General features: G+C 40.7%; 1 protein-coding gene across 2 annotated transcripts in view; it reads right to left on the minus strand.

Moving 5' to 3' along the window:
• The window catches only part of wdsub1 (WD repeat, sterile alpha motif and U-box domain containing 1), a 66949-nt gene that overhangs the window by 17696 nt on the left and 32661 nt on the right, over positions 1-16592 (minus strand). For both annotated transcript variants that reach the window (XM_085986355.1, XM_085986356.1), the window contains exons 3-7: positions 13648-13835; positions 11689-11787; positions 4977-5070; positions 841-874; positions 337-377 (exon numbers count right to left, since the gene is read on the minus strand). In XM_085986355.1, coding sequence (XP_085842481.1) covers positions 337-377; positions 841-874; positions 4977-5070; positions 11689-11787; positions 13648-13835 — 456 coding nt within the window. The remainder of the gene's footprint in view (positions 1-336; positions 378-840; positions 875-4976; positions 5071-11688; positions 11788-13647; positions 13836-16592) is intronic.

The following is a 16592-nucleotide window of genomic DNA, read 5'->3' on the forward strand; positions in this document are numbered from 1 at the left end:
GGTCCTTTTACCAGGCCACTACGCACAGTTCCACTGGATCTGGCTTGCATAGTGCACTCTGCCCAGTGAAAGACCAAAATTGCATTGTGATCCTATGTATATCACAAGAACCCGATTTGTAGGAGCTAATGAGGCAGATGCCTGTTTCTGGGAGGGGAGCGGGAGAGAGGCCAAGTCCACCCACAAGAAGGACCACACCAAAAGGTAGGCAGCCCGGACATCGGCATGAATGAGGCAGTAACTGTTGCGCCATGATTTTCAGTGCACTACTGCCCTGTTTCCAGATGAAAACGGGAAAGAAAATTGGCCCCATGATTCTAAATATTAATAACATACCTTTTATGCTGTGTCAGTGTGTAAAGTGGTGCTCCATTGGTCTGCATAATAAAAGAGCAACGGCAAATGGAACAATTTTATAGAATTTTTTTTTTTTTTTTTTAAACGATACATTTTTAATTTATGATTGCAGCATTAACCAAAACTGAATCTTCAAACCAAAAAAATAATACATTTTCATTAAGCTTGGACTTTAATGCAAGTCAAAAAATAAAAATCCAACATTAAGTGCTAAAGTGCATTGCATTGTGAAAACTATTATGTAAACAGCCTTAAAAACTATTATCTCATTAGCTTTCAGATGATTCATGCCTACTAGAGAGGGATTGAAAAATTATAATAGAGGATATCAATGGTATAAAACTGTAGCATGAGTTTAGAACCTCTATTGTTTGGTATGAAAATGGTAATAATTGAGCAGTTATATTAGCGATTTTACACACTATTGGAATACTCTATTGTGACATTTTCAATTAGCTCAAGCCAGCTTTGGAACATACTTACAGAATTCCAAATTATTATAGACTTGTCCACAGACCTTCAAAGAGAAAACAAAAAAGGTTTGAACTGCAAAACTGTTTCAAAGTTGTGCTAATTTGTATTTTGTAAAAACAAAATCATCATTACTTTCACTGATTACTGCATTTATCTTGCGGCTTGTATTGTTCCATAAATGAGATACTGTTTTCATTTAACTAATTTTGTACCATACATGGGCAAAACAGAACATGCTCAATGCTTAAATTTTAACAGAGTTGTGAGGCTGTGGAATTCATTTCTGAGGTTAGTGGTTGAGGCAGAAACGATGTCAACATTCAAGGTTAAATTGGATAGATGTATGAAGAAGAAGGGGCTTGATATGGGAACAGGATGGGTAAATGTAAATAGAACTATTTTCTCATGTGGACGGGGTAAACGCCGAGACGGAATGGTTGGGACACTCCACAAGGTTTTTAATAATACCTCTCCATCAAGTCTCCAAGCCTCTCTCCCTCTGCTAGCTACATAAGTAAACCCTGAAAATTAAATTTGGAAACTTTCCTCCAAAAAATTAAATTTAAAAAATATTCTCTGTTAGCTCCATCGGTCATCCCACATCCCTCCCAGCTCTACCTCAGTCCCCATCTGCACTGTTTAGAAGTGGCCTTTTCCTGCCCCCATTAAGTTAAAAATGTTTCCCAATTCTGCCACACTTCTATGCTTGCGCCATTCTCTGCACAACTGCCCTGCACCCAATACTTTAACTAAAAGTGCATCTCAGTCCTGTACCGAGCACTGGCTTACTCCTGCTGTTTGCCTTACTAAAAATACATTTCAGACCCTTTCTGACTGTACTCAGGCCTATATTTAAATTTATCTGCAAATAGTCCATGATGCCTTCCTTCCAGCTCCATTATTTAATAATTTTATATTACTATCTTCCAACAACAACTTGTATTTATATAGCACCTTTAACGTAGTAAAATGTCCCAAGGCGCTTCACAGTAGCGTTATAAAATAAAATTGACACCAAGCTACACAAGCAGCTATAAGGGCAGATAACCAAAAAGCTTGATCAAAGAGGTAGGTTTTAAGGAGCGTCTTAAAAGGAGGAAAGAGAGGTAGAGAGACGGAGAGGTTTAGGCAGGGAATTCCAAAGCTTAGGGCCTTGGCAACAGAAGACACGGCCACCAATGGTTGAGCAATTATAATCAGGGATGCTCAAGAGGCTAGAATTTGAGGAGTGCAGATATCTCGGAGGGTTGGGGGGCTGGAGGACATTACAGAGATAGGGAGGGGCGAGGCCATGAAAGAATTTGAAAACAAGGATGAGAACTTTAAAATCAAGGCGTTGCTTAACCCGGAGTCAATGTAGGTAGGCGAGCGCAGGGGGTGATCGGTGAATGGGACTTGGTGCGAGTTAGGACATGGGCAGCAGAGTTTTGGATGACCTCAAATCGTGGGGGACTTTAATCTTCATATAGACTGGGAAAATCAAATTGACAAGGGTAGTCTGAAGAATAAGTTCCTGGAATGCATTCGATACATTTTCCTGGAACAATACATCATGAAGCCAACCAGGGAACAGGCTATTTTAGATCTTGTTTGTGTAATGAGACAGGGTTAATTAGTAATCTTATAGTAAAGGGTCCTCTAGGGAAGAGTGACCATAATATGATAACATTTCACATTTCGCACTCTTGAGTCCAAAACTAGAGTTTTAAACTTAAAGCCAATTACATGGCTATGAGGGGCGAGTTGGCTAAGGTAGATTGGGAAATTAGATTAAAAGGTATGACGGTAGATGAGCAGTGGCAAACATTTAAAGAAATATTCCAAAATAGAAACATAGAAGATAGGAGCAGGAGTAGGCCATTCAGCCCCTCGAGCCTGCTCCGCCATTCAATGAGATCATGGCTGATCATCCAAACTCAACGAATACACATTCCATTGAGAAAAACTCCACAGGAAAAGTGAGCCATCTGTGGCTAATTAAAGAAGTTAAGGATAGTATTAGATTAAAAGACGAGGCTTATAATGTTGCGAACAATAGTAGTAAGACTGAGGATTGGGAGAGCTTTAGAAACCAGCAAAGGATGACCAAAAAATTGATAAAAAGGGAGAAAATGGAATGATAGTAAACCAGGTCGAAACTATTTGCTACAATGTTATGGGGCGGGGGGGCGATATTCCCTGGATACCTTAGGTGTTAAAGAGTTTCCGAGGTGGCCTTGATGGGGTCTTGAGCTGAAACAGCGATTTACCACGGCTTTAGGGCAAGACGCCATGTTGGTAAAGGAGTTGAAGCACACATTAGGAACAGCCACCCGGAGGATCGTTAAGGGTCTCATTAAAGAGGCTGCACGGCATTTTGGTGGCTAGCGCTTCAATTAACGACCTCTCCTAACAGCAACCAGCTGAACAGGAGTAAAGAAGTCATTGCTGAGGATTGAGTGCTACTTAAAGCTATGCTCAGCTTTCACTATTCAATTGTTGCTGGAGGTTTCAAGAGGACTTTTGTCAAGACTTCAACACTCCTATCAACATTTATTCCAGAAATTCTCTAAATTCACCTAAAGAGTGAGTGCTATGCTACTCTACCTTATTGGGCAACTTAAAGGAGTCACCAGGATAAAGGGAATGTTTGGTGTAGGGAAGCTTGCTAGGGGTCCCCCTTGGTTTGGAGTAGGAATGGGAGGAGGGCATGAGGCCAGGCACAGTAGCACCAGCTGCTGCAGGAGAGGGGGATAGGAGGGCGGGGTGGGCTCCCCCCACCGCCCCGCTGTGGGTACAAGACATCCCTCCTCCTCTGGACCTCCTCCATCAGGACCTCCAGTGCCACATCCGAGAACATGTGCACCCTCTTCCCTCAGTCCCTGAGCCATCCTGAAACGTTCCGTTATGTGTCAGCCAACGCACTCCACGCCTTCAGTGGAAGTGGGTGCGCGGAGGCTACCAATACAGCTCCACGAAAATTGCTTCTAAACAGTGCTTGAATGCTAAACCTGCAGGTGTCTGCTTTAGTGCCTCCAGGCACGTTTAAATCATGGTAATAATCAATTAGCCCCAAAATTGCGGGCTAAAACCAGACTTTCAAACAGGCATGTCTTATTAGCACAGCACCCACTTAGTGCCTGTTTTCACGCTTTCACCAAAATAACTCCCTAGATATTCAAGATGCTCACACTACCACAGAAACTCGAAGCTGTGTGCCCAGACCTAAAAGATAAACACAACTATTATTAGTCTACTCCTTTTAATTCCAAGTTTCTGAATTCAAGTTAATTGAAACAGTGTAAACAGTTGCCATGCTGTTTTATTTAACTTGCTTATTTTAAATTATTGGTTAATTCAAACCTTTTTGAGCAAAAAAATGCAGAATTAACAAGAATGGACTTATACCATCAGGGGTTCCTGTCTGATAAGACTCCTGTTACTAGACCAAAAGTTACCTCTTTTGAGGGGTCAGGTGTAATTTTCCTTTGGCTCTTATATAATTCTATGTTGACAAACTTTCAACTGTAGCTTCCTCAGCACGATCAGGTGCCATTGTTCAGTGACATCCGATTGGAGTGGCTGAACTTACTGTTTTCCTATCTTGTTTCAAGTCTTGTGGAAATACCTTGTAGAAGTTCCATACCCGAGACAAATTTGGAAAGTCAAGTTATGTATGGGTGACAGTATTTTATGCAATAATTGTGAACGTTAGTGAACTACTGCATTTTGCACAGTACATAATCTTCTTGGAAGATGTTACTGCTGGCATGCTGACCCAACTATAGAGGCACTTTGTTTTTGATGCAGATGATGAATGCATGGTCAGTGCTGAAGGGTACAACTATATTACCACATTCTAGCTAGGGCAAGTCTCCTATGGCCCTCTACTTTATCTGCTCTATTTGGCATTCTAAAGGACCACATACCTCATTTCTGGTGCTATGACCTAAACAGCATAACTTCCCTTTCTCTTATATGCTTGCCCTGAAAAGGACAGCCTAGTATGATATTTTATGGAGGCTCGTTGCACCTGAAAATCTCTGACGCTCAGAGTCCTTGCCCACAGCCCCATCCCTCTATGTTGATTCCCATGTAAGATCCATTGGAAAATACAACTTCAATACAACAGAGTTAGAAAGTATCTCAAAAGATACTGCACTTACCCAGAGACTAAAATCTGCCCATCTGGTGAAAAGCAACACGACAAAACAGGAGCTGTGTGACGGTTTAATGAATGTCTCATTCTAAGTTCACAGCCTACAGGTGTGAAAGAAATTATCACAAGAAAATGCGAAAGGTACCAATGCAAAATATATTACTAATTTTGTTCTAGTGGATGTTCATCACTCCAACATTGCTTTCAACCAAATTTACAAAAAGAATTATCGACAAAAGTGAGAGGCAATATTACAGAATTTACAGCACAGAAACAGGCCATTTGGCCCAACTGGTCTATGGGTTTATGCTCCACGCGAGCCGCCTCCCACCCGTCTTCATCTAACTTAATCAGCATAACCTTCTATTTCTTTCTCCCTCATGTGTTTATCTAGCTTTCCCTTAAATGCATCATTCTATTGTAGAAATGAATGAACCCTCAATGTCTCACAAGCAACAGAGATTATCAAAATGAATATACAGGAAACTTTGTGCTATCCGGCACCGACGGGACCGAGCTGTTGCCGTTCCCTCAAAACTGCCGGACACTCCAGCGCTAATGTTGAAACATACGGAGATTTTCAGCTCCGTGTGAATCAACAAACCCTGTTACTTAGCAACAGCTTCTAAACAGTCAGCAAGCGTCTCTAGCTGAAGCTGTTGCTTAGCTACAGACCTTGCAGAGCTTGACTGTTGAGAAAAAAGCAACGAAAAGAAAAAAAACGGCTCCTGATTTTTGCCAGTGGCTCGAGCTTGCCGGACATTTAGCCTCCGGATAACACAAAGTTTCCTGTATTACCTTTACTCTTATTTATTTTTTTGACGTGTATGTTTTCATCTTTTAGGTGGGATTATATTATAATGCAAGACTAACAGTAGTAGCCTCCAGAACAGTATCATCTGTCACTTTTTAACACCACAATACTTTCAACTGTTGCAAGTTGCACTGCTTGACCAGGTTTCAAACGGCTATCATTTTAGCATTAAAATTCAGTACAAATGGAGAAAGTTATCAAATATACCAGTACAGAAACAAAAATAATGATGTAAAAATGCTAAAACAAAACTCAAATAATTGAAGGATCTGAGATGCTCACAAAGGCCCTGTCTCCATCTTCAATTATACCAATCAATACACCATGTAGAACTATCATATTCCTCGGTGACACTGCACATTAATAAAAAGGGGTCCAGCATATATTTAATTTTTCTTCATATGTAACAAGGTTAAAATGATAATAAGTCTGCATTGTAAGAGCTATGAAGTGTTCATTGTAGTTGAATCTGCTAACTTCCCACATTATTGGATTTCGCTTAGTGATGCTCACTGGTAGAGTCCAGGAGCAAAACTGGAGTACTGGAGGCAGCCCTAAGTAGGTGAAGTGAGTGGGTAGTTGGACCAAGAGTGCATCCGGAGGGGAGGAGAAATGGAGTGAATGGATGATTAATTTGTGGTTCGTATCCTGATCGAAAGAGATGGTTTGAGTATGTATGGCAGGTGTCTGAGTCATGTGAGCTTCTAAATAAGGGCTCCAGGCTTCCTGGTATCTTAAGTTCCAGGTGGACACAATACATTATTTGTTCCAATTGGCTTATATTCCCCAGATATTGCATCCACATATTGTTGTGGAAAGGTCTATGCATTGATTTCAACTGGGGAATAGTTCAATTGCATCATGCACGCTCTGGTTAATTTATCCATGTGAGTCTAGAGGAACTTGGAGTGGGAGGGGAAAGATCCAGTTGTCGTGGTCCACGTAGGTACCAATGACATAGGTAGAACAGAGAAAGAGGTTCTGCTGAGGGAGTATGAGCAGCTAGGGGCTAAATTAAAAAGCAGAACCACAAAGGTAATAATCTCTGGATTACTACCTGAGCCATGAGCAAATTTGCATAGGGTAAATAAGATCAGAGAGATGAACGTGTGGCTCAAACACTGGTGTGGGAGAAATGGGTTTCGATTCATGGGGCACTGGCACCAGTACAGGGGTAAGAGGGAGCAGTTCTGTTGGGACAGGCTTCACTTGAACCATGCTGGGACTAGTGTCCTGGTGAATCGAATAACTAGGGCTGTAGAGAGGGCTTTAAACTAAATAGTGGGGGGGAGGGTTCAGGTGAGCAGGAATTTAAAAAGTCAAAGAGAAAGGAGAAAGCAATAGAGCAGGGTAGCGATGGGGGTAATGGTAACCAGAGTGTGACAGGAAGGGACAGAAAATAAGAGTGCAGCAGAAAGTGGGGTCAAAGCACGGAAAAATAGTAAAAAGATAACATTTAAAACTTTATCTGAATGCACGCAGCATTCGTAACAAGATAGATGAGTTGACGGCGCAAATAGATATAAATCGGTATGATCTGATAGCCATTACAGAGTCGTGGTTGCAAGTGACCAAGGCTAGGAACTGAATAATCAGGGGTATGACATTTTGGAAGGATAGACAAAAAGGAAAAGGAGGTGGGATAGCTCTGTTAATAAAGGATGAAATCAGTGCAGTAGTGAGAAATGATATTGGCTCAGAAGAGCAAGATGTAGAATCAGTTTGGGTGGAGATAAGAAATAATAAGGGAAATAAATCACTGGTGGGCTTAGTCTATAGGCACCCTAACAGTAGCTACGCTGTTGGACAGAGTATAAATCAAGAAATAATGGAGGCTTATAAGATACAGCAATAATCATGGGCGATTTTAATCTTCATATTGATTGGACAAATCAAATTGGCCAAGGTAGCCTCGAGGAAGAGTTCATAGAGTGTATCCGGGATGGTTTCCTAGAACAATACGTTGTGGAACCAACCAGAGAGCAGACTATCTTAGATCTGGTACTGTGTAATGAGACAGGATGAATAAATGATCTCATAGTAAAGGATCCTCTAGGAAAGAGTGATCATAGCATGGATGAATTTCAAATTCAATTGGAGAGTGAGAAAAGTTGGGTCTCAAACCAGTGCCCTGATCTTAAATAAAAGCAATTACAAAGGAATGAAGGCAGAGTTGGCTAAAGTGGACTGGGGAAATAGATTAAAGAGTAAGACGGTTGATAAGCAATTGCAGACATTTAAGGAGATATTTCATAACTCTCAACAAAAATATAATCCAGTGAGAAGGAAAGACTTTAACAGAAGGGAGAACCATCCGTGGCTAACTAAGGAAGTAAAGGATGGTATCAAATTGAAAACAAAGACATACAATGTTGCCAAGATTAGTGGAAGGCCAGAGGATTGGAAAATTTTTAAAAATCAGCAAAGGACGACTAAAAAAGAGAAGATGGGTTATAAGAGTAAACTAGCAAGAAATATAAAAACAGATAGCAAGAGCTTCTACAGGTATATAAAAAAAGAGAGTAGCTAAAGTAAACGTTGGTCCCTTGGAGGAAGAGACTGGGGAATTAATAATGGGGAACAGGGAAATGGCAGATTCTTTGAACAAATATTTTGTATTGGTCTTCATGGTAGAAGACACTAAAACCATCCCAATAATACATAATCAAGGGGCTATGGGGAGGGGAGAACTTAAACAATCACTAAAGAAAAAGTACAGGAAACTCTTTCTTATCCGGCACCGACGGGACCGGCGTGGTGCCAGTTGATCAAAAAGTCCGGATTACAGAGAGGTATACTTACCAAGGTACGAGAGCCCCGTACACAGCCACAGGTGCAGGAGCTCCGGTTACACAGCACTTGTGCAGGAGTCCCAGTTACACGGCCACAGATCCAGGAGTCCCTGTTGCACGGCCACAGGTGCAGGAACCCCGGTTACACGGCCACTAATATACAGTAAAACTTACCTGAACCTACTCCTGAATTTTGCCGGTTAAGAGAGATTTCCGGATATTTAGGTGCCGGTTAAAAGAGAGTTTCCTGTACTCAGTAAAATAATGCGACTAAAGGTGGACAAGTCCCCTGGGCCTGATGGCCTGCATCCTGGGTCTTAAAAGAAGTGGCTGCAGAGATAGTGGATGCATTGGTTGCAACCTACCAAAATTCCCTGAATTCTGGAGAGGTCCCAGCGGATTGGAAAACCGCAAATGTAACGCCCATATTTAAGAAGGGAGGGAGACAGAAAGCAGCAAACTATTAGTTAGCCTAATATCTGTCATTGGGAAAATGCTGGAGTCCATTATTAAGGAAGCAGTAGCAGGACATTTAGAAAATCATAATACAGTCAAGCAGAGTCAGCATGGTTTTATGAAAGGGAACTCATGTTTGAAAAATTTGCTGGAGTTCTTTGAGGATGTAACGAACAGGGTGGATAAAGGGGAACCAATGGATGTGGTGTATTTGGATTTCCAGAAGGCATTCGATAAGGTGCCACATAAAAGGTTACTGCACAAGATAAGAGCTCACGGGGTTGGGGGTAATATATTAGCATAGATAGAGGTTTGGCTAACTAACAGAAAACAGAGAGTCAGGATAAATGGGTCATTTTCCGGTTGGCAAACTGTAACTAATGGGGTGCCATAGACTTCAGTGCTGGGGCCTCAACTATTTACAAATCTATATTAATGACTTGGATGAAGGGACCGAGTGTAATGTAGACAAATTTGCTGATGATACAAAGATAGGTGGGAAAGCAAGTTGTGAAAAGGACACAAAGAATCTGCAAAGGGATATAGACAGGCTAAGTGAGTGGGCAAACATTTGGCAGATGGAGTATAATGTGGGAAAGTGTGAGGTTATCCGCTTTGGTAAGAAAAATAAAAATGCAAATTTTTATTTAAATGGAGAGAGATTACAAAATGCTGCAGTACAGAGGAACCTGGGGGTCCTTGTGCATGAAACACAAAAAGTTAGCATGCAGGTACAGCAGGTAATCAGGATGGCAAATGGAATGTTGGCCTTTATTGCAAGGGGGATGGAGTATAAAAGCAAGGAAGTCCTGTTACAACTGTACAGGGTATTGGTGAGACCACACCTGGAGTACTGCGTACAGTTTTGGTCTCCTTATTTAAGGAGGGATATACTTGCATTGGAGGCAGTTCAGTGAAGGTTCACTAGGTTGATTCCTGAGATGAAGGGGTTGACTTATGAAGAAAGGTTGAGCAGGTTGGGCCTATACTCATTGGAGTTTAGAAGAATGAGAGGTGATCTTATTGAAACATGTAAGATACTGAGGGGGCTCGACAGGGTAGATGCAGAGATGTTTCCCCTCATGGGGGAATATGGAACTAGGAGGCATAGTTTCAGAATAAGGGGTCGCCTATTTAAAACCAAGATGAGGAGGAATTTCTTCTCCCAGAGGGTCATAAATCTGTGGAATTCTCTGCCCCAGAGAGCTGTGGAGGCTGGGTCATTGAATATATTTAAGGTGGAGATAGACAGATTTTTTAACAATAAGGGAGTGATGGGTTATGGGGAGTGGGCAGGGAAATGGAGCTGAGCCCAAGATCAGATCAGCCACGATCTCATTAAATGGCGGGGCAGGCTCGAGGGACCAAAAGGCCTACTTCTGCTCCTATTTCTTATGTTCTTATGTAAATAGCTAATATCGACTGGCTATTCAATTGTTGATGGGGGGGAGGGGGTGGAGTGGCGGGAAATAGCAAACAACAGCTGAGCCTGTCCTCACTTACTTTCCAAGAGGAGTCACTGAATAGTGATCAAGAGTGAGAATGGTAGCTGATGTTTTTTCCACTCCCTAACCCAGCAGTGATGAGGCCAATCACAACACCTGTGATGCCACCCTAGCTAAATGAGTTAACTCAGCACAGATTGGGAATCAAAACTAGAACCTTCTGAACTGTGTGATTCTCTTTACAAACTAAACCACTGGGGGAGCCAGTGGTATTTTTTAATTATTTCCTTAGAATGAGAAAATATAAATGAGACAGAGAAGGTCACAACAGATATTAGAATAGACTATTTTCAGTAAAATAAATTGCACAACTTTATTAAGCCATTATGTAGTTAAATATTAGAGAGTTTGGAATTGGAAAAGTTAAATAAGAAGGCAGTTAGTAAACTGAACTGTTAAACGTTCTAGAGAATTTGATGTATGTATGCCTTGGAGTGAACTGTTTTCAGCTCAATACATTATCTGTTCCAATTGGCTTATAATCCCCAGATATTGCATCCACATATTGTTGTGGAAAGATCTATGCATGGACTCCAGCTGGCAAATAGTAGGAAATAAGTTGAATGATGATCCTTAGAGCTATTAAGAAAATCCTCTCCCAATGAGTACATGCAGAATTTCAAAACGGAATATTGGGTTGATTTTCAAGAAAGGATATCATAATGGACTCCTTTGTGTCTAACAAACAAATAGTTTTATGAATTTCCATTTAGACTCTCAAATGCTATTTGACTTGAACTATCAGTCATTTGATTAGGAATTCACCACATTAGGAAATCACAGCCACTCTGAACTCAAGAAATGCAAAGTAAACATGCTGCATATCTCTGTATTGTGCTTATATTTAAACTATAACTGTCACTCTACACATTTTGTTAAGGACATAAATCTCACATGGGGCAGTAAATCAGAAGATGAACACTTGACACTACAACAGCAAAAGATACAGATTACAACCCCCACAATGATAATTGACAATTTCAGTTATGCTGTTATCAGAAGACATTAACAGAAGCCAAGCAATATCTCATGGTGAGCAAGAGTCAGCCATGGTTGATGTAGTGTGCCTCTTGCGAATTAGCTCAGAGTGGCATCGATATAGACCTTGGAGCAGATTGGTCTCCCATCTGAAATAACTCTTATTTAACATACCTGCTGGGCCTTCATATGACATAATCCAAAAAATGATTTTGTTGTCCTGACCACAAGAAGCCAACAGAAAGCACTGTGATCCTGAATTACCCATGTCACCTGACAAAGCAAAAAAAGTTATGTAATGCAGCATTGTGCACAGAAAAACTCTCAAAAATCATAGAAACTGATAAATTACATCACCTGCTATAAACAATATACTTCAAGAGACAAAAATGTGATTATACGTAGGTAGATTATAATGCTTATATCAATAGAAATAGCAGTATATTTGTCTATTAGATTAGTTCAATTCTGATTATTAAAAGATCAATTTTTGATTTTTGTAAACCAAAAAGTATAAGTTAAAAAATATATAGAAAGAAGCCGATCCAATAATTTGCTTTCTCCTGTAAAATTGGCAATCCCCATGTATGTGATACACAAGTCATTCCTAGTTACTAATTATTAGACTGTCCAAATTAGTTACTTACAAACTCTCTCACCTGTTGTTTCCTTCAACCTTCATCCATTTCCAATGTCAACTTTGGGTGCCTTGACAGTTTAATGGGTAAATGCATCACCTAGTGAGAAACTATGCCATAAAAAGTGTTTGATCCCTGGTCTGTGCAGAATTCATTGATGTCATCTGCAATTGACTTCAGTGAAGAAGGGGAAGAAAAATCAGCTACAGTTCCTGCTCCTAACTGACATCTAGTGACACTTGCTGGAAAATATGGCAGTATGAATGTTCAGTGAAGACAGGATGAAGTTTGGTTGTGTGGCCCCATGGGGGCACAGTCTGTGATGGTCACTCTATAGCTTGCACACAATGAATGGCCACTTCGGTAAATTGTCAGATGGCTCCCTGAACTTGTACTCAAGTCAAGAGAGAGAAAAAGTGAATTCATATGAAAAAACCTTTTCCTATGGACCTAACCCCATTCTTCCTTCTTCCCTTCAATCTTCCTGCCTGGAAAAACACTCAATGATCCCAGTTCCTGAAATGGCATGAGGATCTGAAATGGCATGAGGAATATTAAAAATGGGGCAGTTTTCTTTAAAAAAAAAATGCCAACATAGATTTCTATGCCTGAACATGACCAGAGCACGCTTCTGCACGTTCCATAGGCCACTTTCACACATCCCCTATGACAGTTTTGGACAATGTTTTTTAAAAAATCTACAAAGGCTTGGAAAAAATCACAGCCTTGTTTTAGGTCATTATAAAAGGTCAGTTTCAAAATAAAAGAATCAATGTATATTAAATTTAGTGCAATTCATCTTTTTGAAAATGCCTGGTTACTTCCTTATTTTACCAAACTTGTGTTCACTACAATCTAGTGTTGATTTAATTAGTTTAAACATTTTACTTATGCTGCCTGTTGATTATTTACCAAAATACAGTTACTAGCTTAATGGAAAACCTTTTTTTATTGAGGGACATGTCAATTGAACTCTATTATCATTTACACTCCTTTCATCTTAAATAAAAGTTTGCCAACATATATTTTCAGAAAGGTAATGCCACTTTGATGCTTCTCTTCAAAATATATAGAATAAAAAATGTGATGTACAGTCAATAATTTCCTCAAAATGCCATTACAGGAAACTTTTTTTTTTATCCGGCACCGACGGAACCGACGTGGTGCCGGTTCATCAAAAATTCCGGATCACCGAGCGCTATAGTAAAAGATACGAGAGCGGAGAGCTCCGTATAAAGCAACAAACCCTGTTGCTTAGCAACAGGTTCAGAACAATGGCCACAACTTACAAGCTTCTCTGTAGCTTAGCAACAGCTGCAGCCACACCCTTGCACAGCAACAGATGGAGGAAGGCAAGTAATATGAAGTATGAACCTACTCCTGAATTTTGCCGGTTAACCGAGATTTCCGGTTATTTAGGTGCCGGTAAATCGAAAGTTTCCTGTACATAAATACTTGAAATAATGTTTTCTGAACTATTCAACATAAAACATACCAGTGATTGGCTGAGGTGAAAACTCACAGCAGGTGACTCCCAGGTCATGAGCTGTTTTCACATTAAGAAGGCACTTCATTTGACAATCCCAAACAGTCAGCTCTCCGGAGGTTGAGCCAGTAACAAAGTAGTTACCACCAGGAGAAAAGTCACAGGCAATTACCGATCCATCCTCAACAGTGCTTGTCCTGAAGTTAAGTAACAATTCAGATGAGCTACAAATGTTACACTGTAGGGTTTTCTTCACAACCTATTCTTTTCTAAACAACCTATCTACACAAAACAAAGAGTGAACAGGAAATATTTTGCACAAACATTATACTCAAATAGAGCAATACTAATCGATCAGGGTGAAGGTCTGGCATATTTGGAGACTGGGGGAAGGGAAAGCTTGTGTAAAAAATGTTTTCATCTCCCCTCAGGTACTTTTGCCAATTACCTGTACCTTAAATCTGTGTCCTCTGGTTACCGACCCTTCTGCTACTGGAAACAGTTTCTCCTTATTTAATCTATCAAAACCCTTCAAGATTTTGAACATCTCTAACAAATACCTGGGATGGCAGGAATGACGTATGAGGAGAGATTGGGTCGATTGGGCTTATACTCGCTGGAGTTTAGATGAATGAGAGGGGATCTCATTGAAACTTATAAAATTCTAACAGGACTAGACAGACTAGATGCAGGAAGGATGTTCCCAATGGCGGGGGAGTCCAGAACCAGGGGTCACAGTCTAAAGATAAGGGGTAAGCCATTTAGGACAGAGATGAGGAGGAATTTCTTCACCCAGAGAGTGGTGAACCTGTGGAATTCTCTACCACAGAAGGCAGTTGAGGCCAATTCATTAAATATATTCAAGAAGGAGTTAGATATATTTCTTAAGGCTAAAGGAATCAAGGGATATGGGGAGAAGGCAGAGACAGGGTACTGAATTTGGATGATCAGCCATGATCTCATTGAATGGTGGAGCAGGCTCGAGGGGCCGAATGGCCTACTCCTGCTCCTATCTTCTATGTTTCTATGTAATATCCCCTTAACCTTTTCTGCTCCAAGGAGAACAACCCCAGTTTCTTTCATCTCTCCATGAAACTGAAGTCTTTCATATCCGGTATCATCCTAGTAAATCTCCTCTGCACTCTCTCTAACACTTCGGCATTCTTCCTGATGTGTGGTGCCCAGAATTGGCTGTAATTCTCCAGCTGAGGCCGGACCAGTGTTTTATAAAAGTTTGGCGTAACATCCTTGCTATGCCTCTATTTATAAGGCTGAGGATCCGTATGCCTTTTTAACAGCCATCTCAACTTGTCCTGTCACCTTCAAAGATTTGTGTACATACACCCCCAAGTTTCTCTGTTCCCCTTTAAAACTGTACCATTTAGTTTTTTATTTCCTCTCCTAATTCTTCCCATCAAAATGCATCACTTCACACTTCTCTGCATTAAATTTAATCGCCCACATGTCTGCCTAATTTACCAGTCTGTCTATGTCCTCCTGAAGTCTGTTACTATCCTCTTCACTGTTTACTACATTTCAGAGTTTCTGCCATCTGCAAACTTTGAAATTATGCCCTGTATACCCAAGTCCAGGTCATTAATATATATCAAAAAGAGCAGTGGATCCAACACCGACCCCTGGGGGACACCACTGCACATTTCCCTCCAGTCTGAAAACCAACTATTCACCACTACTCTCTGCCCCTTAGCCAATCTTGTATCCATGCAACCTCTGTCCCTTTAATCCCATGGCCTTCAATTTTGCTAACAAGTCTATTATGTGGTACTTTATCAAACACCTTTTTAAAGTCCATATACACATCAACCACACTACCCTCATCAACCCTCTCTGTTACTTCATCAAACAACTCCATCAAGTTAGTCAAACATGATTTGCCTTTCACAAATCCATGCTGGCTTTCATTTATTAACCCATATTTTTCCAAGTGCCAATTAATTTTGTTCCAGATTATTGTCTCTAAAGGTTTCCCCACCACCAATGCTAGGCTGACTGGCCTGTAGTTGCCGGGTTTATCCTTTTCCCCTTTCCTGAAAAGCAGTGTAACATTTGCAATCCTCCAGTCCTCTGGCACCACTCCCATATCTAAGGAGGATTGGAAGATTGTGGCCAGAGGCTCCACAATTGCCACCCTTACTTCCCTCAGCAACCTACAATGCATCCCATCTGGACTTTTCTACTTTGAGCACTGCCAACCTTTAAGTACTTCCTCTTTATCTATTTTTATCCTATCCAATTTCTCTACTACCTCCTCCTTTACTGTGACATCGTCAGCATCCTCTTCTTTAATGAAGACAGGTGCAAAGTACTCATTTAGTACATCAGCCAGGCCTTCTGCCTCCACAAGATCTCCTTTTTGGTCCCTTATCAGCCCCATCTTTCCTTTGATTACCCTTTTACTATTTCTGTTTATAAAAGGCTTTTGATTCCCCTTTATGTTACCCGCTAATCTATTTTCATCCACTCTCTTTGCCCCTCTTATTTCCTTTCTCAGTTCTCCTCTGTACTTTTTATATTCAGCTTGGTTCTTTACTGAAATATGAACCTGGTATTCATCATAAGCCTCCTTTTTCTGTTTCATTTTAATCTCATATCTTTAGTCATCCAGGGAGCTCTAGCTTTTGAAGCTCTTCCTTTCCCCCTTGTGGGAAGGTGTCTAGTCTGTACCCAAACTATCCCCTCTTTGAAGTCCTCCCATTGCTTAATTACTGTTTTACCCGAGAGTCTTTGACTCCAATCCACCTGGGCCAGATCCCTTTCAACTCACCAAAATTAGCTCTTCTCCAGTTCAGTATTTCCACATTTGATTTTTCCTTGTCCTTTTCCACAACTACTCTAAATCTAATGATATTGTGATCACTGTTTCCCAAATACTCCCCCACTGTAGGCTTTTTAAAAGTCCATATATCCACTACATTACCCTTGTCTACTCTCTT

The sequence above is a fragment of the Somniosus microcephalus genome, chromosome 4 (assembly GCF_052327205.1).
Source record: "Somniosus microcephalus isolate GS21.2 chromosome 4, FLI_Smic_1.0, whole genome shotgun sequence".
In the NCBI taxonomy this organism is placed as follows: Eukaryota; Metazoa; Chordata; class Chondrichthyes; order Squaliformes; family Somniosidae; genus Somniosus; species Somniosus microcephalus.